The following is a 23,881-nucleotide window of genomic DNA, read 5'->3' as shown; positions in this document are numbered from 1 at the left end:
GACCATTCAATCTCTTTTTCAATATATTTTGCTATTTTCTGAATAGACATGTGCTGCTCAGTAGAATTTTCTGGGAGGACAGAAACACTCCCAAAGAGCATTTATAAACTACTTATAGCTATTAAGCACTCGAATTGTAAACACAAAAAACAGATCACATCACAGACTTTTTTCCCTCTGAGAATCATTCTGGAGATCCTGAAAAGAGACAAATATTAACTAATCATGAAAAGAAGCCAATGATTTTATGAGGTTCTCATAAATATTTTCATGAGAATTTTAAAGAGGCATACCCAACAAATGTCATTTGAATGTTGACTCTTGAACTTGTGTAAGGTCAATTACTTACCTGGCGTCGGCTTCACTGTAATATTCTCTTGCCACTATGTCTTCAAAAAGTTCACCCCCAGTAACCCTGTGGAGACAAATATGATAGTCATATAAAAGGAGGGGGGAAATCAGGCCTCAATAAGTTTACAGCTAGTATTCATTTAGAATTTCTTTGTAGATTTTAACATTACCAAAACAAGTTATTCTTAAACTACCACACGAGTCAGTTTTCATTTGTAGTCAAATCTATGTTATTAATCTCAACATTTTTTTTTTACTTTGAATGACTAGATCAGAGAATCACTATTTTCTGTATTCCATAAATATATTTGCTAATTTCTTTGTAGAAAATAGCTTCCATAAAAGTCTTCCTTTAAATTTTATAAATATAAAGTAAAATGACAAAACGGATGCACACTTTACAAACATTTCTGAAAAAAAAGGTTGATATCAGTACTAGTGCTGACATGAAATTTGCAGCCCTAACACTGTATATCTTCTCAGTTGTTTTGTGCACGTACCATTAAACCTATATATTTTCTCCTTATAAATACAAAAATAAAATATAAAAGTTTCTCATGAACACAAGACTATGCAACTTTTGGAAACAATTAAGTTGTGTTTTTCATATTACATAAAACCAAGAGCACTGCCTCATGTGAAAGTATTCATCCCTATTTAAAATATCATGACCATGCACAGTTATTCATATGTATATGTGCAGGAGTACACATATAGACACTTGCACATTTAAGCATTTTTCTAGAAAAAAAAATCTTACTAGTAAAATTTATGCATCAAAAGTACTAAAAATTCTGGGCCCAGCATGATGGCCTAGTGGCTAAAGCCCTTGCCTTACACATGCCAGGAGTCCATGTGGATGCCGGTTCTAATCCCTGCAGGCCCACTTCCCTTCCAGCTCCCTGCTTGTGGCCTGGGAAAGTAGTCAAGGATGGCCCAAAGCCTTGGGACCCTGCACCCACCAGGGAGATCTGGAAAGAAGTTCCTGGCTCCTGGGTTTGGATCAACACAGCACCGGCCGTTGCCGCAACTTGGGGAGTGAATCATTGGACGAAGATCTTCCTCTCTGTCTCTCCTCCTCTCTGTATATCTGCCTTTCCAATAAAAATAAATAAATCTTAAAAAAAAGAGTACTAAAAAATCTGTGGACACAAAGGGCAAATAACTTTCCAACAGAGTAAAGGTGTCTAAGGTTCAAAATATTACTAATAATAACTATTAGCAACAAATGATAGCTAACTAATTGTAAAGAATTAATTCTATGTTAATGCAAATTTCTTATTACTGAAGTAGACTGTTTTCTCACATATGTATGAGTCTTTTCTGTTATGATCAGGCTTGATTTTAAAAGACAAATTTAGCTCTGGAAAATAGTGTTGTAGTAGCCTACATTTGCTGAGTGCTTACGAATATACCATACAATGCAGTAAATTTATTTTGCATCAAATCTTCAAAATTATTCATTGACGTGAAACATAGCATTAGCCCAACTTGTTGTTAACAAAGTAGAGGCCTAGAGAAGCTCAGTAACTTGCTCAAGATTACATCGCTGGAAGTGGCATAGACAAGGGTGTCCACTCCAAGCCCGTGTTCTCAATTACTACACAGTGCTTGCTTTCCATTGGCACCCTTCCAAGCAGTTCAGAAGTCATGAGTCATTTAGATAATCATCAAGATGAAGCCTGAAGTTTTGCATATGAATAGCATACAATGCAAGATAAAATAACTTCAAGATAGCTTTATGTTTTGTCTTGGTTTTGCTTTATATTGTTGTAAAACATCATTGAATTATGGCCTTTTCCCAAAATCGATTTTACATATCAAAATGTTCACCTAAAATGTTTATAAAGCTTTATTTAGGCTTCTTTCGAACCATTTTATGTAATATAATTTCATTAGAATGCATGGGTATTTTTGAATCTGAATGTAAAATAAGGTAATACAATAGTCTCTAAACAAATTATAACATAAAATAATTCAATAAATGGAAAGTACGCACAATAAATATGTGGTTGATCCTATAATATTAGTTTTGTGCTTCTTTCCTTTCAGCCTGACTGATGTAGATAATACCTACTTGCATTCTTTTTTTTTTTTTAAGATTTATTTATTTTTACTGGAAAATCAGGTATATAGCCAGAAGAGGCTCAGAGAGAAAGATCTTCCATCTGATGGTTTACTCCCCAAGAGGCCTAAAAACCAGAGCCAATCTGATCCAAAAGCAGAAGTCAGGAGCTTCTTCATTCTCTACTGCTTTCCCAGGCTACAAGCAGGGAGCTGATGGGAAGTGGAACAGCTGGGACATGAACAGGTGCCCACATGGAATGCTGGCACATGCAAGGTGAGGACTTTAGCTACTAGGGTATCGCGCTGGACTCTATGCTCACATTTTTTTTTTTGAATACATGCTTAGAGAATCCACACTCATGCTAAAATTTTTAAATTATATAATGTTTAATAGATATTGATTTAAAAATATAATATAAGTAACAAAATATAGCAGCACCTTATTTTTTACCATATGCACACTGTCAGATTCTGGATCAACAGGTTCTTGGGTAAATGATATTTGTAACATTAGGAATGAATTAGCATTAACACAATATTTACTCAATTAGTTATTGTTAGAGAATAGTGATTAAACCAGTTAGCTCAGTGAGAAAATTATGGTATCCATTTCCTTCACTCTAACTCCAGACCTTACACAAAATCTAAACAGGAAAAGTAAACTGTCTCTCTCCCTCTCTTACATACACACACACATACAGATTAGCTATAAATAAAGATAGATTTTTTTCTCTCAAGCGGTTTCATTTACAGAAAAATATTGAACAACCATGGGAAGCAGCATTCTAGTAGTTTTTAATGCATTACAATAATTCAAAACAAAATTGAAAGGTGTTGAATTTCAAGGCGAGTTTTGTATCATGCCAATTGCTTTTAACAGAATTCATTTTTTTCTTCTAGTATTCACCTTTCCTTGATTTAAATATATCCTCATGCAAATGAGAGCATTTTGCTATTTCTACTATATACTATGTGTCTGAGAAGGAAGTAGTGATTAATAATCTAATTTGCTCTCATAAAAGAAGTCTACAGCTTTCTAAATTCTTTTTTTTATTATATTTTTCACAATCTTTACATAGTTAATTGGGGTAAAAGGTTCAAGGGCTATAGGAAAGTAGGTAAGACTATTATTTCCATATTGTTTCCTTCATGTTTAAAGGGGGGTATTAAGGGAGAAGCACCACCCAATTTCCCACCCTCCCCAGGTTCTGCATGTAGGGTATGCTCTGAGGTTCTTGCTCAAGTGGTTTTGATAGTTCACCAGTCATGAATCGCTGCCAATCTTGCCACTCCAAGCACGATAAGGTCTTTGAAGAATCCACTGATTGACATAGTTCATCATAGAGTCTCCATTTGCCCTGTATTTCACTGCCAACATATAGCTGAGATGGTTGATTGACCTGTTCTGTCTTCTCTCTTTTCTTGGTTAGGGTTCTGAGTCCAGCATTTTGATTGGGGAGATCTCCAAAGAAACTTTGTCTGAGGTGTTCCCAGACCAGATTCTTGTATGTACTAGCAGGCACAGGGCCTGGCGCAGTCCATGGCCCCAATTAGCTGCTGGTTGCAATTGCTGGGTTGATTCTGTTTTCAGCCCTGACTTCCACTGGAACCAATGGGTGTTGCAGTCCAGCCTGGTTCTGCCCAGCACATACTCAGTCCTCACATAAACAAGTGGGAGCTGCAGCCTAGTTGAAGAGACCCACAATAACCCCCTCCAGGCCTACCCCCTGTCCTGGTTTGCCAGGGTGTAGCAGTAGTCCAGTCTGTCCCACACCCCATTCCACCCCAGCACCTGTCCTGGTTTTTGTGCCCTCCCATGGAAGTGGTAACCCAAGAGGGATGAGCCCACTATTTCCCTCCCAGGCCTCTCCCACTCCCAGATTATGCACTCTCCAGGTAGTTCTGTGGTTTGACTTGACAGAAGTAGCACCCAGTGCCAGCTTCTGCCAGCTGATGCTGTGGCTAAGCTCAAATAATCAGCCCAGCCTGGCTTTTCCCTGATCTAGTTCACATTAGGCATACAGGTGTTGTAGCCCTGCTTAGTGTGGTCTGCCCCCATCCCAGCTCAGGCTCTCCAGCGGGAGTAGCTGTCCAGCAAAGGAACTACCCCTTATTCCCCTGCCAGCTCCGCCCCCTCCCTTCCTGGTTCTCACATGTGCTGGTTGGGTGCTGTGGTCTCATCTGGTACAGGCAACCTCACCTTGGCATTCCGTATTGTGCACTAGTTTTTGTTGCAACCGAACCTGGCTCGACCCACACTGTTCTGGAGCTTGGATATGCTAGTGGATGATGTGAATAGATTCAGCCTGGTCTTCCCCCGACCCATGCCAGATGTATGCCCATGGGTAACTTTCCATGGTCTGCTCTGGGCTGTTTCCTATTGTGTTTCTTGCGTTTACCTGCCGGGTATGTGTCCTGCCAGAGGAGTTGCCCAGGCTCCTCCATCAGAACCTCTCCCAGTGCCAGATTTTGTGCATACCAGTGGGTCCATGAGCAATACTCAGTTTACCTCCTGTCTTAGCAGGAACAGTGGGTTTTCCTCACTGGCTTCCACCCAAACTGGTCCTTGTTGTTGGCTGTTTTAGCCCAACCATGGCTTGTCCGTACCCACATATGGCTCACACATGGCTCAGTAGAGGTTGAGACCTTGCCCAGTCCATCCCATATCTACTCTGGTCCTCCAGCACACCAGAGGGTGTTGGAGTCTGGCCCGGCTCGGTGCCTCCAATCCCAGTCCACATTTGTGCCCAGGGAGACTACAACTGTTTCCCGTGCAGAACACAGCCCCCTTTCCAGCCCACACGCCACTTGGTGGGAACCTCAACCCCGCTAGGGTTGTCCCCTTAGCTCCCCAACCGGGTCTGTTCCCAGCCATAGATCATGCGCATGCCAGTATTTGCTCTGACTCAGCTTGGCTTAGCCCCTCACCCGTCCCAACCTCTGCCTTAGACACTGGCTTAGTGTTCCTAGCTCATGCAGAGCAGTAGGTACAAGAGCCTAGCTCGGCACTATCTGTGCTCCATCCTGGTCTCTAGTTTCACTTGCGGGTTAAGGTTTGTTCAGTCCTGTCCGGTCCACCCTGTTCCATTACCAATCGACACATTAGCCAGCTGTTGGAGCTACTTTGCCCAGCTTGTCCAACCCCCAGGTCTGGACCACATGTTCACTAGCAGGAGCTATGATTTACCAAGGAAGTTTCCCAACGTCCTCCACCTGATCCACTCCCAGACCCAGTTCTCATACATGCCATTGGGTTTACGCCAGGTTCCGGCAAAGTCTGGCCTTCCATTTGGCCTTGTATGAGCTGGTGAAAGTTGGAGCCCAGCCCACCCCACACCCTATTCAGGATGCACATTTGGGTGCTGCTGCCCTGACCAGTCCAGACTGTTGGGGGTTCCTTTACCTGTGATTCATGGCAGGCTCCTTGTTCACACCTAGCTTAGTCCATCACCACCCCATCTCTTGAGCTATCTAGTGGGGCTAGGATTTCCATAGGGTTTGGCCCACACATCCCTCACAGAATCTTCCCCCGCTTATGATTCTATCCTAGTGCTAGTTAATGTAATGGCACTGCTTAATGTGACCCTTCTCCTGATCCATCATCATGTCAGGTAACAGGATATGATTCTGATGGACAAGCCATAGCTTTTGCATGGATTGGTATTTGGTGCTCAGCATTGATTCAGTGATTGCAAGTTTTTCTAAGGAAGAGTTACTATCACTGGGGATCTTTACGATTCCTTCACATCCTGGAAGCACAGTGGGTTCAACCTGGATCTACCTAAGCAGCGATTCAAAGAACCAAAACCCTAGAGCTCCCAGCCGGGCGGCCAGCAGGCAGAGCCTGGCACCAAATGGTGCACTGGCCACCAGGAGACTGTTCAACACTTGCACATGGTGGCTGTGGTCTGGGATCCAGGCATGAGACGCCCAGTCCTGAGACCCACCAGCAGCCAAGAGGCTGTTGGAAGTTTAAACTCCCAGGCCCAAGGTCGCACCCCTCCCCAACCCATTCACCACTCAAAGAGGGCGGTGGGTGGGTATTGGACCTGCCCAGTCACGGAGACCTCCCTGCTCAGTGTACTCACCCTGAAGGGAGCAGCCCCAGAGCCCAGCCAGTCCCGGGGGCAGCTCACCATGTGCACATGGTGGCTGTCGTCTGGGATCCAGGCCTGAGACACCCCGTCCTGAGACCCACCAGCTTTCTAATTTCAACACACTTTCATATACACATTAATGATTAACAGGGTATATCAAATGGTAATTATCAGAGTTTTAAAAGTTTAGTGTGATGTGAAATTTCACATAATGCTTAAAATTAAACTTGTCTTACTAGTAAAGAATTTATTTTCTAATTAGCAATTTTATAAATAGCTATTAGAATTCTGCTAACTAAGTATATCAACCATATACTTAATTTTTAATTATTTAAAGGATATCAATTTTAGTTTTGAAATATTAATTATCATATGTGATTCTGTAAAACATCAGGGCTTATAGGGGATAAAGATAATTACATAACTAGGGAAACTTGAGATTCCACACATAAAAGATATAATTTTTATTACTGTTTTTATAGGGGTGTTGATTCCCTCTGTGTTAAGTTACATAATGAATTGTTCTAGCTATCATATACAAGAAACGGTTCAAAATGATTTATGCTTGAATACAGCAGTTGTAAAATTTCATATATAATGTAGCTTTGACTATCATGTTAAACAATAGGTAGAGATCAAGACTGGGCTTTGTGAGATAATATGGTATCACCTTAACCCAAAAACTGACATTGACATGGAGCTTAGGACCAGTACCCAGGGAGGTAGGGAAAAAGGAAGGGGCCTCAGACTGGGCCCAAATTGAAAATGAAGAACCAATCTTACAACACAGGATAAGGAATCTTTGCTGGAGAAAAAGGTAATCCTCCTGGGAAATAAATTTAAAGCTATAAAAGACAAACTCAGTGAGCTGAGACCACCAGACCTGAAGTCTAAGACATTAAAGGTCAATTAAGCAGTTAAGCCAAGATTCACCACAGACTATTGTTTGTTAAAATTCATATCTTATGTTCCCTTGTGTCTTGATGACTGGTGTGTCTTTCTATAATGATGAAGACAGAGGTTGTGATTACCTCTTTCATCTCTGTCACCTGTAAGCCACAAAGCATATTGCCTTCTTATTACTGATAATAGTAGCAATAGCGAATGTTCACTGGGTGCATGCCACATGGGCAATAGGCTGAATATCTGTACACCCCCCCATTCCCAAATTTCATATATTTAAATCCTGACTCCCAACATGATGGTATTAGGAGGATTAATGCCTGAAAGGTAATTAGATCATGAATGTAAAACCTTTATGAATAGGATTAGTGCTCTATTCACAATAATAGGGAAGAACCCCAAAGAAATTTCTCCCATTTTCCTCCAGGTGAGGATACATTGAGAATTCATTGGGTCCAATCCACAGAAAGACATCATCAGAACCAGAGTAAGGTGGCATCCTGATCTTCTACTTTCATCCTTTAGAACTGAAGACAAACATCTGTCATTCAAAGAACCCAGTCTATGTTACTTTGTTACAGCTAGCTGAAAGGACTAGGGTAAGGTGCCAAGTCTCATGTGCTTCATAGGTTGCAATACAGCAACCTAAAGAGGTAGATACTAGAGTCACTTTCAACTTTATTAGACAAGAAACATGGACACAATGGAGAATGAGGAGAATAAAATGAAGATTAAGGAGATTTAACAGATATAAAGACAGAGAGTTCACTTTTTTGTGTGTGTGCTATTCTAACAGCTTGCATTATGGACTCAGTTTGGATAGGAGAAGTCAAATCAGTGTGAGCTCTGGAAAGCAGTAGTAACAGCTCAAGTAAATTGGGTTCCAGACACCTATAGAGCAGATCCTGTGTTCCTGGATGTCAGCTTTGGTTCCAACCACTGCAAACACTTGAAAAATAAAAGAGAAAATGAGAATCCTGCCTTTTCTTTCTCTCACTTACTCTTTCCGATTCATCTCAAATTAAAAAAAAAAATAGCTAAGTTTGTGTTATCTGTATTTTACTACGATAACAACTTAAAAAACAGGAAAATAAAATCTTTGATGATAGCAATTATAATGACCATGACAATAAAAAGTTATCGGTTATAAATCAATGAATTCTGAACTAGTATTGCTATTTTTGGTTCCTTTTTGTGGATATCAGAGAGCTTTAGGAAATTGTCCCATATCAGAGAGGCAAATGCTTATAAATAGTTCTGCATTAGTCAATGGTTAAAACTGATCTCTCTCTCTCTTCTTTTTTTGTCATTTTCATTTTTTTTTGCTTACCAGTATAGATAAATAGAAAACAAACTAAGCCAGGACTGATGTGAGTTAACTGAGCAGGTTAGGTCAGGCTAAAGTTGTTCTATGCTATATTTTACTTATTCATGAAATGCAAATAGAAAAGAACATATTTCCTCCTCTTTACAGCCATTAGATATGTTTGTACAATTTATGTTCTGTAAGGGAGGGCTGTGATACTCTCTTAGTCTGCTAACTAATCCAAGTGTCACCTTGGGGAGGTGTATCTAGTGACATAGAAACACTGACTGAATAGTGACTCCAATCATATTTGACGAAGTTAAAATCATTAACTCATGCTTATATCCCCCAAGATATGATTTGCCAACATGACCAGCTTGATTTCAGAACCCATTTCCAAGAAAATATACTGAATGAACCAGAGGGTTCTCATTTGGGGAATAGATATTTGTTAACAAAGTCATCTTTCAATACAAACTGCAAGGTACAAGCCATTAATACAATCCTTTAAAAGTCCTTATGGAAATCTTAATACTGAATGTACAGTTGCAACAGCTATATTCTGGAGATCAGCTCTTACATGTCTTAGCTAAGGGTTTATCTACTAAGAATCACATTACTTCGTCAGCAAAGTACATAATTTCCTAGCTTTATATGAGAGTTATTCTTGACTCACTAAAATCTTGATTGGCATATACACACATGTTACAGAATAAATGATCTGATAAAATAATGCACTCAACTCTGGAAGAAGACATAACAGGTATGAGACTGCCTGTATATAACATATACAGGCATATAAATATAAATATACAGACTGCCTGTATATACATATACAGGCATATAAATATAATATATATAAAAGATTAAAAGACATTGATAATTCACCCTGTATATTTGTTCTGTGTAGGCACGGGCTCTGGTCCCTCTAGTTATTCAGTTCCTGGTGCTCCAGTGGATGCACAGCCAAAATGTCAGACTTTCTGACTGAAAAGAGATGGCTACAACCTAAATCTAGAATAAAGAGCTGGATATAGTCTATAAACAGAATCAGGCTAGAGTATTCTTACACTAAAGAGACAAAAGGAGAAATAAAACACTCAGGTAATTCACAATGTAGATACATCATAATAGAGAAATTAAATCTTTGCAATCACCATGTAACTTTTTGTTTCATTTTTTAAGCGACCTACATATCTTAGTCACATTTTAAAAAGTTTTTTATATTTATAGTGAGTTTTTAAAATATTAAAGTAATAGATCTTTATTTAATGGTTTCAATATTTAGTGGCTCATATCATTACATATAAATATTACTTATAAGAGGAAAATGAAGGGCACGAAACAGTAGCCTAGAGGCTAAAGTCCTTGCCTTGCACAAGCCAGGATCCCGTGTGGGTACCAATTCAAATCCTGGTGGCCTCACTTCCCATTCAGCTCCCAGTGCTTGTGGCCTGGGAAAGTAGTTGAAGATGGCCCAAAGCCTTGGTATCCTGCACTCATGTGGGAGATCCGGAAGAAGTTCCTAGCTCGTGGCTTTGGATTGGTGCAACACTGGGGAATTGCGGCAACTTGGGGAGTAAATCAATGAACAGAAGATCTTCCTCTCTGTTCCTCCTTCTCTCTGTATACCTGGCTTTCCAACAAAAATAAAGATTTTTAAAAAAATTTAAAAAAAGAGAAAAAGAAGGATTTCTGGCTTCTATCAAGTATCTCAATAAGATAACTCATCAATACTATAAAACCTCCAAAACTAAACCTAGGAAAGCAATCAACATTTATAGATTCACACATGTCATAGCTATCCTAAGGAATTCTAAAAAAATTATAAAATAGGTTTTTGAAACAGTAGAAAAGTCTACTGAATTAGAAATATCGTGAGAAATATCACGGAATTTATTTGTTAACTAACTGGAATGCAGGAAGCCAATCACAAGTTCAGTTACATAAGACATACATTAAAATCTTGATACTTATGCTATCTCTTGCCATTCACTAAAAAAGTTTCATGAAATATAAAATGGATATCATTATTTTTATTTATCTGCATGTTAAATCATTTCGATTTAAAATTTTTTTTATCATCATATTCCTTAGAGAAAAAACATGTTTTAAAAATGTGTGTCATTAGCTCTCAGATGAACAATAGAAACTATCATAATGACTTTAGAAGCTACACATCATTAATCTTTTACATATGTGTTGAAACAGCCTAGTGATCCTATAGCCCCTTGGTGAATTTTCCTGTGAGAGTAATTTTCCATTGTTAATGCCAAGGCAACTGCCTTCAGTGGAAAATATCACCAAAGTGAAATCTGCGTGCACAAGTTAATTGGGTTGAAACAATCTATCTCAGTAAATCATCTAAAAACATTGGTTTCAGTCATTAGGGGAACACGTTTTTACTTATGTACAAAATAAATGAATGGTATTATGAAAACCACAAAGTGAGTATAAATGATAGGTGGATTTTTCACCTCCAAGTGGACCCTGTAACATATTTCTTACCAACAATTTTCCAGCAACATTCCTACAAGTGACTAACACACAGATATATTCTTAGAAGGCAGCAGGCTTTCCTGGCTCTGGAGTATTAGGATTTTCCATGATGTCAAGCAGGAGGAGATTTGACCACTTAATGGAGACAAGCAGATCCTCATTTTTCTTTTTTTTAAAGACTTATTGTATTCGTTTGAGTGGCAGGGAGAAAGAGCGAGATTGAGAGAGAGAGAGAGAGAGAGAGAGAGAGAGAGAGAGAGAGAGAGAAAAGCAGAGTGAAACTATCTACTGGCTCACTCCCCAAATACGCACAGGGACCAGGCATGGTCAGGCCAAAGTCAAGAGACTAGATTTCCATTTTGGTTTCCCATATGTGTAACAGCAACCCAAACACTTGAGTCATCTTCCAACTGCTTTTCCAGGTATATTGGTAGGGAATAATAAATCCTAGGCTAGGGAGTTGTTCCGTTTATACAGAAAGTAATAAAAGTTTTATCCAACAGTCATCTTTTTGTCATCATGAATAGTTGAAAGACAAACACAAACATAATCTGCAAAGACCGCATTTGTGTGAACCTGCTGATGAAAAAGCAGTAAGCAATATCTACATTGGAACATTACACCAATGGATGCTCATTGCTAGTAAAGCAGGAGTCCTGTCACATCTTGTCACTTATTGTGATTTATGAAAAATTCTTGTTACCTCTTACATTTTTTCCTTAAGAACATTTCAGACTACTACTATACAGATGAACAAAACTTCACTGTACAAAAGTAAAACAAAGAGGCAGGAGGGAACAATAAATTTGCAGAAGCTAAATGAAGAGAGAAGAGACTAACAGATACTTTCTTGGGATGAGTAAAACCCCCACAGAGGAAGTGTTTTTTCAGTAGAGAGAAGGGGATCTGTAATCCTATATTTACAGCAGCACAATCTACAATAGCAAAGATATGGAAACAATCCAGATGTGCATCCAAGGAAGAGTGGTTAAAGAAACTGTGGTACTTCTACTCCATGGAATAGTATTCAGCTATTAAGAAGAATGAAATTATTCTGTTTACTACCAGGTGTTCCCAACTAGAGACCATTATGCTCAGTGAAATGAGTCAATTACAAAAGAACAAATGCCATATATTCTCTTTTATATAAGCAAGCCAACATGGAAAGTATAACTCCAATGGTCGAATCCATACTGTTTTTTGATTGTTTGTTTGCTTTTTGGGCTGTATCCCATGTGTTTTGATGTTTTCATTTCAGTTTGGTTCCTTCCAAATAATCTCTTTTCTCTAGTTGAATTCATCACGTGCTCATGAATTACAATGGCATCATTTTTCCCAAGAGACTTCTGTGTCTCCTTTTTGTCACTGACATGTTGGTTACTCGGTAGCATGTTATTTTTTCAAGGTGCTATAATTTGTTGTTGATGTTGTTGTTGCTGATAATGCTTTTTTGTTGTTGTTGATGTGGCTATTCTAACTCATACCAGTTGTTGACCTTGTTTCATGACTTCTCACTTATGGTAATGTATAGTGATGGAGTACTGGGGTCTATCATATACAGACATGGGGGTACAATGGAACATACATCCCTGTATCCGGACAAAAGATGGATTCCCAATGAAACTGTTGGACATATGTAGACAATGGGATTCTGGACTGTCTGATATTGTCTGTACCAACAATGTTGGGGTACACTTAAATAGGAGACTGATAGAATCATGATTCCTTACGAAGGACTACACCATTATAGTAAAATGGGAAAAATCTGACGGGGGGGTGGGAGTTTCGGGGGCAATCCCAGCCTATACAAAAATGTACCACATAATTCAAAATTCAAAATAAAAATGTATTAAAAATAAATAAATAAAAAAGGAGAAAGAAAGGTCCAGTAACACTCAAAGGATGAAAGTTTAGATAAATTGAAGAAACTGGGAGGCAAGAGTTGATACTAGGAATCTCAATTTCTCTCTCTCTCCTCTTTTTAAATAATTAAGTCATTGATATGAAAGAGAAGAAAATGAAGAGACAGAGGAGTCTTCCATTTCCTGATTTAACTCACCAAATGGTTGCAATGGTCAGGGCTGGGTCAGGCTAATGCCAGGAATCTGGAATTCAATCCAGTTTGTAAGGGCGCAAGCATTTAATTCATCCTTTACTGCCTTCCCAGGCACATTAGTAGGAATCTGGATTGATAGTGGTTCAGCAGGTGCTTCATCTGGTGCTAATCGGATGCCAGTGTCACAGATGGTGGCTTACTATGGACAAATTAAAAGGACTTCCAGAGGCTATACTCTCTAAAATGCTGTCAACTTCTTACTTACAACTAATATTCCTTTTTTACATTTTATAGTGATGATGTTTTCACATACACAAAAAATAGTGGTAAGCTCATTTGTAGTATTAATATTTTTCTCCTATTTATCTGAATAGCAATTTAAATTAATTCAGATTTTTTTAATTTTACAGATAATATCAGGAGTAAGTGTTGTGGTACAATAAGTTAAGCCATCACTTGAGATGATCTCATATCATCCTGAAGTACCAGTTCAAATTTACTTCCATTCCAGCTCCTTGTCAATGTGCCAGAGAAGGCAGGAAACTATAGTCTACATACTTGGGTGCTTGCATACATGTGAGAGACCAGGATGGAGTTCTTGGTTCCTGGTTTTGGCCTCAAATATTATAACCATTGAGGACAGAAGATTTTCCTCTCTCTATCTTTTCTCCTCATCACTCTGCCTTTCAAGCAAATAAATCTTTTGTTAAAGTCACTAGGAAATAAGTAACTATTTTGGATTCAGCATTCACTGTCATGAGTTCTCAACCTTCAGTCTGAATGCTCTGTTGTTAATTTTAAGAGGAGTCTTCAAAACGTTCATGAAAAATATGATGTAATTTTTCAATTCCATTTCCATGAACTTTTCAAGGTTCTTTCCTTTTGGATAACATTTATTTTTAAAATTAACTTTTAGAGTTGTTACATAAAAAATAAATACTTATGGGGTTCTATGTAATGTTTTGAAACTGGAGACTTATTTTTTACAAGCATCTTAATTGGGCCTTAGAATATTGAACTGTTTATTGAATGCACGCATTGAGGCATATAGATGTGCAGCACATTTACCCACTCAGCAAGTGCAAAAAATGACTGCTTATTGGATATAAAATGTGCAATAAATTTCAAAGTAAAAGAAATAAGCATCACAGTAAAGTAATTCAGGCTAATTGGAGAAGAGAAGGTTAGACTGAACGGTTTTAAGTCTGAGTTATAGGCCATTTTTATATAGGAAGTAAGCTATATTTCTTGAAAAAAAAAAGCAAAAATACACCTTCCTTTGCTTCTTTAATAAATTAAAAAGTGTGCCAAAACTCCGAAAAGAAATTGCTAAGAATGTTTAATAGTCAATCAGGTTCTCAGGAAAGAAGGCTTTATTTAATTCCTTATTGCAGAATTATACTCTTAATTCACTTTTAGTAGTAGTTTTATCACTATTCACAAGGCACTATGAATTCTAGCTGCAGACACAAAAGTAAAGCACATATTTTTTCCCATATTAAATGTGGTATTTATAAGAATCATTACTGACAGCAGCAACTCATCCCTGGAACACAGATATTGAGTTACTACAGTGGATATTAGATCACATGCATGTTGTCAAAGGGAAAGCAGCAACACATATGACAGATCTGTATGCCTGAGTTCTAACCTGTGGATTTCCTTCCACTGAGTGCTGGCTTCCATTTTGTCTACCACTCCTGTCTGTTTTTCCTGTATTTTCTTTCCTCTCCCCTGAGTTTGCTCTGTAATGGTGTTTCACAGGTACTGAGCCATTTTTCTGGAACGTAAAAAGGAAGTTCAAGGATATTTCTCTGTGTTGTCAGTGTCTTCAATTCTATGATCAGGTGAGCGAATAGTAGAGTAGATAGAAAGCTAGTGTTGTTCTGCAAACCTCTATTGCTGGAGAAGGAAAAGTGATTCTCCGGGTGGCACATCTCAGGATCAGAGAGCAGTGGTGATGCCAGAATTCTATTCCAGTTAATTTGCTAGAGCTATTTAGCTACATTATTCACATCTGGAGTATATCTGTACTCAACAGCAAGAGTAAACATCTGGAATGCAGTATCATATCTCCACTACCCCCAAAATAAAGTCAATATCAAGATGCTATGTTTTTGCTTAAGTAAAATTTAACATTAGAAACAAGTGGAAGGCCAGACATGGTGGCCTAGCAACTAAAATCCTCACATTGCATGTGCCGGGATCCCATATGGGCGCAAGTCCTAATCCTGGCAGCCCCATTTCTCACCCATCTACCTGCTTATGACCTGGAAAAACAGTTGAGAACAGCACAAAGCCTTGGGACTCTGCACCCACGTGGGGACCTGGAAGAGGATCGGGGCTCTGGCTTTCGATCGCTGCAGCTCTGGCTGTTGCGGTCACTTGGGGAGTGAATCGACAAAAGAAGGATCTTCCTCTCTGTATCTCCTCCTTTCTATATATCTTTCTAAATTTTTTAAATCCATAATAAAAGAAATATAAGTTGAGTGAGAGAGAAAGGGAGGTAGAAACATACTGAAATATTATGGACTGTGATAGTGTTGAAGGCGGCTATGCTAGAACTTAAAAATTCCCAGTGAATCTATGAAATAGGGACTTCTCATGAAGATAACTATGCCTCTATTAAATTCCCATTTGTATCCACTAAGTATTGATTTTGCTATTTATAAAGTTTCCTATATTAAGAATTCTTTGCATAAAACTAAGTTTACTGCACTGTCCCAAATTGAAACTTGACAGTATTAAATGGAAAGAATTTCACACATGCATGAGTGTGCACCCATTTTGTGAGAAAGTTCTTGTTTCCCTCCAATTGTTTGGATTTTAACTCCAATTCCTTTCTCTGAATATGCACTCTTTGTTTTTACTATTATCCTTAATTCTCTGATATGAAATACTTTCTACCTAGAATTATTTGTGAATGAAAGTAGGGCTAGCAGATTTGTAGAAGGACTTTTAGGTGACTATTTACATTATTTCACTAGGAATTTGCATTCTGTCATCTTGAAAGCTTCAAACATTTTTAAGCTTGAAAGCTCTTGATTTAAATACATTTAAAACACATAATAGGAAGTATTTACTGCAACATTTTTTTCTAGCAGCAAAACATTGGAAACAACCTATACAATAATCATTGCAAGAACAGCTTAAAAACGATGATTTAAGTACACAGTATTAACACTGACATTAACATGGTAAGAATGCAGTAGGGATACGAAAAAAATGTGTTTATGATATTGTCAGAACATAGAATATCAGAACATACAATATTTCAACAGATCATGGCAAAACTGTCAACACCTGCGAATTTTCTTGCCTTTACTTGGAAGACATATTCCTTCTTCGAGATTTATGCTACTTTAAAATCCCTCCCCACCCCATTTCTGACATCCTTCCCATCTATAAGGTGATTAACTCCAATCCCTTTCGCACTACATGCTCTGACATAATTTCCCCACACTACAGCCTCTTAATTCCCTGAAACATTTCTGGCTCAAACAAAGTAGATAACAAAGTTGGAATAGCAGTTGCATCAGTGTAAAATATAACTTACTAACATATACAAAACAATTTTTGACTGTAGCCCGGGATGTTCTTCAAAAGATGTTCTTCAAAATTCCTGCTCCTAACTCCTCCATCTTTTCTTATATCCAAGCCCCTTTCCGATCTCGTTAATCTCCTTATCCAGCCAACACATATTGTTTGACCACAACACTCATCAACATTCTTAGATATGTTGATACCAGGACTCATTTTATAGTTGCCCTTGTTAGTACTTTCGATGTTAGTGTCATGTTCCCATTTTGATGGTGAATTTTATGTATCAATTTGACAGGGATGACAGATAGCTAGTAAAAACACCATGTAGTTGCTCAATATGTTTGTGAGGGTGTTTCCAGAAGACATTAGGCTTCATCAATGTGAGAGGGGTTCCTCCAATCTTCTGAGAGCCAAAATGGAACAACGAAGGTGGAAGAGGGCAAATCCCCTTCCTTCTTGAGTTGGAACTTCCATTAAGTCAGAGCTCTGGTTCTCAGGCCTTTCACCTCAGACTGAACTATGTCCCTGGCTTTGGTCTCACACTGAACTACATTTCTGGCTTTCCTGGTTGTCCAGACGGCAGAAGGCTTATCTCAAAAATTTTCTGAATATTTATTTTTATCAGAAAGTTAGATCTACAGAGAGAGTATCTTCTTTCCTCTGGTTCACTCCTCAAGTGGCTCCAATTGATGGAGCTGAGCTAATCCAGAGCCAGGAGCCAGGAGCTTCTTCTGAGTCTCCCACACAGGTGCAGGGTCCCAAGGCTTTGGACTATCTATCCTCTACTGCATTCCCAGGCCACAGTTAGGGAGCTGGATGCAAGTGGAGCAACCAGGACATGAACAGGTACCAAAGTGGGTTTCCAATGTTTGAAAAAGTGAGGATTTAGCCACTCGGCCATCATGCTTGGTCCGTACCTTGGAATTTTTAAGTGAACCAATTCCAGTAGTAAAACTCCATTCATACACAGAGAGCTATTATTACAGACTGAACAGGGCTGAGCTCCCCAAATCTGGGCAGACATTTAAGCCCCAAGTTCTCATGTTAATATAATAGATCGGGCCTGGCGCCATGGACTAGCAGCTGAAGTCCTCGTCTTGAACGCGCTGGGATTCCATATGGGTGCCGGTTCTAATCCCGGCAGCTTCACTTCCATCCAGCTTCCTGCTTGTGACCTGGGAAAGCAGTCAAGAACAGTCCAATGCTTTGGGTTCCTGCACCCATGTGGGAGACCTGGAGGAAGTTCCTGGCTCCTGGCTCTGGATTGGCACAGCACTGGACGTTGCGCTCACTTCTGGAGTGAATCCTTGGACGGAAAATCTTCCTCTCTATCTCTCCTCGTCTGTATATCTGACTTTGTAATAAAAATCAAAATATAAAAAAAAAGTTAATGGATTGATGTTATTGGTTCACACATTAGAGACCTAGTGTAATCATGGTGGTTAGGTGGTGGGGCTAGTGGGAAGCTTTAGGCTATCTGGGGCTTGCCTCAGGAACGCAGTTTTCATGAAAGGATTGGTTATTTAATCCGAGTTCAGTCTAGCTTCTCCCTCTGCTTCCTAGCTCTCCCTGGGATTTTTCCTCTACAGATGCTCTGCCATTGCCAGCCTCTGCTGGATGTCAGACTAATGGCATTGCCTTATGCTGAAACATGAACCTCCAAGCTGTAAGCCACAAAACACCATTTCCTTCCTGAGTCTCCTCCTGGGGAATGTAGTTGAGGAAACAAGAAGCTGACTAATACCTGGGACATGGCTCTCTTTCCCCCAGGGATCCTTGCTGAGCCCTGTTGCCAGAATAGTTGCCTCTCGGGAATTTTCTCCCACCTCTCTTACATACAGATGATTTTTTTTCTTTGTTTTTCCAGTCATTCCCTTAAGCTTTGGTATGGAACAAGTTAATTCCCCTAGGAAGGCTTAGAATTTTTCATTTAAAAAGATACTGCATGCCAGTGAGTCTCTACTACATATAAGAAACTATCCAGAATTTCTATACATTTTTCATTGTTTTAACTCCTATAAGTTGTTCTCTAAAGTTAATATTTATTTATTTTCAATATTATCTTCTTTTCTTACTCACAGGAGTGAAATTGAAACTGAAGAGGAAAACTGAGCAATGGAGAAAGATTTTTTTTTTTTCTCCGAGAGAAAGTAGCTAAAGATAACTTTCCTGACTGAATTGGCTCTACTAGTTCTTGTATGGTACAAAAACCAGGAGCTGTGTGGATTGTTTGGGCTCTGTCGCAGCATCAGCTGGCAGAGGCTGACATAGGGCCAAATTCTGTCAAGTGCAGGAATGGCTTAGCCAGATGGTGGCACCCGCTTGTGCCAGTGTGGACTGGATTGTGGGGATGGTTGGGACGAACTGGGCTTTAATGCCCATCAACATATACAAGAGCTGAATGAGATGTAGCACAAATGGGACAAGTCTGCTGTACATACTGGCAAGCATGGGGACCAGGGCAGGGGTGGGTCTGGTGGGGTTTTTTGTGGGTTGCTCTTACTACACTGCAGCTCCCACTGGTTTACGTGGAGGCCGAGTATGTGGTGGGCAGGATTGGGCTGGGCTCCAACATCCATTGGGTTGTGTAAAACACAGGGCTAAAGACAGAACTGATGCAGTGATTGCAACTACCAGTGTGTGTGTAGGCTGATTTGGGTGACAAATTGTACCAGACCCTGTATTGGCAAACACATAAGAATCAGATCTGGGATGGCCTCAGATGAGGTTTCTTTGGTGTTCCCTACCAATTAGCCACTGGATTCAGAATCCTAACCATGGAGAGAATTGTAGGTTCCATGGTCTGACCATGGAGTGCATGTATCAGAGCTGGGCCTCATCAGTTGTTCAGACTGAGCAGTGGACAGCATATCCAAATGTACATGGAGGATATGGCAGTACATTGGAGCCTCCAGAGGATACCTGGTACCATGGCAGAGGATGGAGGACAGAACAAATCGATCAACTACCCCAGCCAATCATTGGCAGTGAAGATCTGGACAGATGGAGACACTAAGGTGGACTATAGCAGCCAGCGGATTTGGGAGAGATTTCATTGCGATTGGAGGGGCGGGATCACCAGCAAATCAGAACTGTTGCACTTATAAAACCTCCTGAGAAATTAATGGCATTGTAAATTTTGATTTTTCTTCCTGATGTTGATTTTGTATTGTGGCTTTTCATTTAAGAGGGATGTCTGGTGATTGTGTAATGGAGACTATCATATCCAGATGCGAAGTTGCAGTGCAGTGTGCATCTCTACTTCCAGATCATAGAAGGACTACTAATGAAACTATTAGCTGTATCTTGACAATAGGATGCTGGACTCTCTACATAGTCCATGCCCACAATGATGAACATGCAACTCTTTATGAAGAGCTATTCTATAGTAACAATATAGGGGAATTTGGTGGGGTAGGGGGAGAAGCAGAGGAGATTTCGGAAGGGGACAGGGGAAATCCAAGGGCATATGGAACTGTATCATAGAATGATCGTAATAATTTCAAAAGAAATAAAACAAAACAAAACAAAACAAAACAAAAAAGCAGAAGTCCCTTTCTTTTACATCTACATCTAGAGGAAAGTACATCTAGAGGAAAGCATTTAGCATCCCATATCAGAGCACTGGTTGGAGTTCTGGCTGCATTGGTTCCATTCCAGCTTCCTGACCATGCAATTGGGAAAACCTCAGAAAATGGTCCAAATGCTTGTGATCCTGCCACCTCTGAATTCTAAGTTCCTGGATGTGGCCTAGACTTACCTTGGTCATGTTGGGCATTTTTTTGGGGGAATGAACCAACAGATAGAAGACCTCTTTTTCATCTCCATCTTTCTGACACTCTGTCCTTCAAATAAACAGATCCTTTTAAAATTCCATAGTTTTCCTAAAGCATTTCATGCTTTGCACCTCTGCACATATAAGCAGAGGACAGTCACTTTAAAAAGTCCAATCTATTATTTTTTAAGATGAAAATCAATGTTTCCCCTTTTCTACTGCCCTCAGGGACAATCAAGTCATTTAGCTCCTACAATATCTATTTCCTCTGGTGGCCTGGAATCCCTTTGCCAGTCTGCATTATGAGACAGTTTTGCACATTACAAATGGATTATTTTGTTTTCTATCTTATTACGAATGGATTATTTTGTTTCCCATCTTCAACCCCCCCCCCGACTTCCCACAATACATGGTAAAACTTCTAACATCCATTTCCTAGCATAAATCATTTTTCCAATAACACCTACACCTATTTCATAGGCTATTGTATCTTTTTGTTACATTTAAGTCACACTTGCCTTTATTCAGCTACTGAGGCCAGTCATAGGATTCATTGCTCACTCCAAGTGGAATCCCTACTCTACTCCCCGACACTGAGGTTTATGTCACTTCATGGGAGATGTCCCTGATGACTCCCTTTAAATCCTAGTCACTCACCAAAAACCACCCTATTTTCTTCAAAGCACTAGAACTTAGATTCGTTTGCTAATTTTCTTTTTATATATTTATTATCTACCTCCTCCTGCTCCCAACTATTACAAGATAAGTTTGGTGTTTTTTATTATTATATTCCCAAATCTTGGCAGAGAAGTATTAAGTATCTATTGATTGACTTAATTAATTAATCATCATGTTACAGGCACTAAGGTCCAACAACCAGAAAGGCAGATTAAAACCAGAGTAGTGAAATATTTGGATCTTATTTGTGTTATCCTGTTACACATGGAAAATTTTCAGAACTCCAAGTAAAACATCACCCTTCTAATAAATATGTACAAAATACTAAATGATGTTTTCATCTCAAAGCAAACATTAGATGAGATTTAAGCTGTTTAAAATTATAAGTTTGATGATAGTCATGTTAGTTTTGTCACTCCACTATTTAGCCATTTAAGACTGACTTGTGAAAATAACCCAGCTTTGGTGTTCCCATCTATCAAATGCCCCCCCCCCATAAAAGTGTAATAGAATTGATATAGGATTAAAGCAGTTAAAATAGGCAAAGAATACAAACATACCATGTGTACTGCATGTGTTCAGTGAGCATTAATTTAGAATAGCTATTGTCAAAAACATGAACTTTTAAGTTCTGATACAGATATGGAAAAGAAAAAACCTTGCATATTACTGGCAGGAATTTAAATTAATATAGATATTATGGAAAACAGCATGGATACACCTCAAAAACTCAAAACAGAACTAGATGATTCATGTTGATACACAAATAGGCTACATTACTGTGTATATTTCCAAAGGATATAAAATAGACATCTCAAGAAGGTATCTGAAATCTCATGTTCAATGCAGTATTACCCACAATTGTCAAAGATATAAAATTGCCCTAAGTGTCAGATGAATGGCCAACACTAACATAATAAAGTAGAATGCTTTCCAGCCTTAAATAAGAACTGCCATTTGCAACACATGATGCATCTGAAGAGCAATATGTTAAGAGAAATAAGCACAGAAACACAAATATCACAGAAAGTTACTTATAGATGGCATTAACTGTGGATTTGGAGTTGTGGTGCTGTGAAATAAGCTGTGTCATGCAGGCATACCTTATGGTCATAGAATTGAGTCCTGGCTGCTTAACTTCTGATGCACCTGCCTGCTATTTCCTTAGGAAATTTATGTCCTTAACAAAGTAATGGAATATGACCTAAGACTTTGGGCTCTGCCATTTATGTCGGATACTCAGATGTTTAATCCAGGTACCTGACTTGGGTCTTGACCAACTTCAACTATCACACCATTTGGGGAATGAACCAGTAAATAGAAGATTCTTTGTCTCTCCCCATCTTTCTATAATTCTGAGTTCAGTTAAACATATAAATACATATATTTTAAATTTCTTTGTTAGAAGCATAAAGTAATCTGGTGGTTATCTGAGGCTGATGTTTCTAGGACTATAGAGACACTCATCAAAGAACAAAATATCTCAAACAGGAGTAATAAGTTCATGAGGTCTATTGTACCTCATGTGACTACAGTTAATAACAGTATACTGTATACAAGAAAATTGTTAGGAAAGTAGACCTTATTGTTTGAAATTAAAAAGTCTTGTTAGTATATGAACTAATGCACATAAATGTATTAAACAGTTTGACTTATTCATTCTAGTATTTAGATTTATATCTAAGCTGTGTTTCACATCATAAACATACACATGTCAATTAAAAATTAGACATAATGTAGTATTGAGTTCATAAAGTTCCCTCTTTGCATAAATACTTGTCTTTCAAATAATACATTATTCTACGTATTTATTTGAAAGGGTGACAGACAGAAAGACCATCTGAGCAGCTGCGGTTTGAACCAGTACTCTCATATGGAATGTCAGAGGAGCAAGCAGTGGCTTAATCCACTGATCTAAAGGTCATTCCCATTTAATAGTAAGAGTTAAATGCTACTATTAAGGGATCTATAATTTTCTATCTGTAAATCTCACTATGGTATATATAAATACAATAAATTGAAGAAGGCAATGACATTTGATTGCATATGGGCATACTTAAGATGTTACTACTTTTCTATGGAGAGATTTTAAGTCATTATTCCAATACAAAGAACAAAAGAATCAGAGATGATGGAGATGTTTTATGAGGAGTGCTATTTTTTATCGACTGGGAAAGTAGGATTCACATTAGAAGTGTACAAGTCAACATAACACAGAAATGAGAGAATATATTATAGGGATGATGTAATAGTATTCCTCAGTAATATTTTCAAAGTTACACTTACAGTATTCTTTTTGGATATCTAATTCAGAGTCATAGGGTTAAAGGTGAGGATTAGCCTGCCACTGTACCATACCCAAGTTATATTTACAGAAAAAAAAATGTCAGTTACCTTAAAGATCCTCTTCATACTTTGGCTGAATTCTTGCAATATAATTTAGCATTCTTACGGAAGTCACCAAATCATGCTAGTGATAAGATCAATAGTGTTTTGTGTTCACATTCAATAAAGCTTATAGTATACTCAGCAAAAACAAAAAAAAAATACTGGCCTGTATTAAGAATTCAACAACTTTTTTTTGCTTTACCTACTATAATAAGGAC

At 38.6% G+C, this 23,881-nt stretch overlaps 1 protein-coding gene across 6 annotated transcripts in view; it reads right to left on the bottom strand.

Moving 5' to 3' along the window:
- The window catches only part of CAMK2D (calcium/calmodulin dependent protein kinase II delta), a 268,816-nt gene that overhangs the window by 85,257 nt on the left and 159,678 nt on the right, over nucleotides 1–23,881 (bottom strand). For all 6 annotated transcript variants that reach the window (XM_040967308.1, XM_040967309.1, XM_040967312.1 and 3 more), the window contains exon 5: nucleotides 350–415. In XM_040967308.1, coding sequence (XP_040823242.1) covers nucleotides 350–415 — 66 coding nt within the window. The remainder of the gene's footprint in view (nucleotides 1–349; nucleotides 416–23,881) is intronic.

Source organism: Ochotona curzoniae, unplaced genomic scaffold, assembly GCF_017591425.1.
Source record: "Ochotona curzoniae isolate NIBS_2020 unplaced genomic scaffold, NIBS_Ocur_1.0 scaffold_4506, whole genome shotgun sequence".
Taxonomy (NCBI): Eukaryota; Metazoa; Chordata; class Mammalia; order Lagomorpha; family Ochotonidae; genus Ochotona; species Ochotona curzoniae.
The sequence above is the reverse complement of the archived record's forward strand: the minus strand, read 5'-3'. Positions and strand labels throughout refer to the sequence as shown.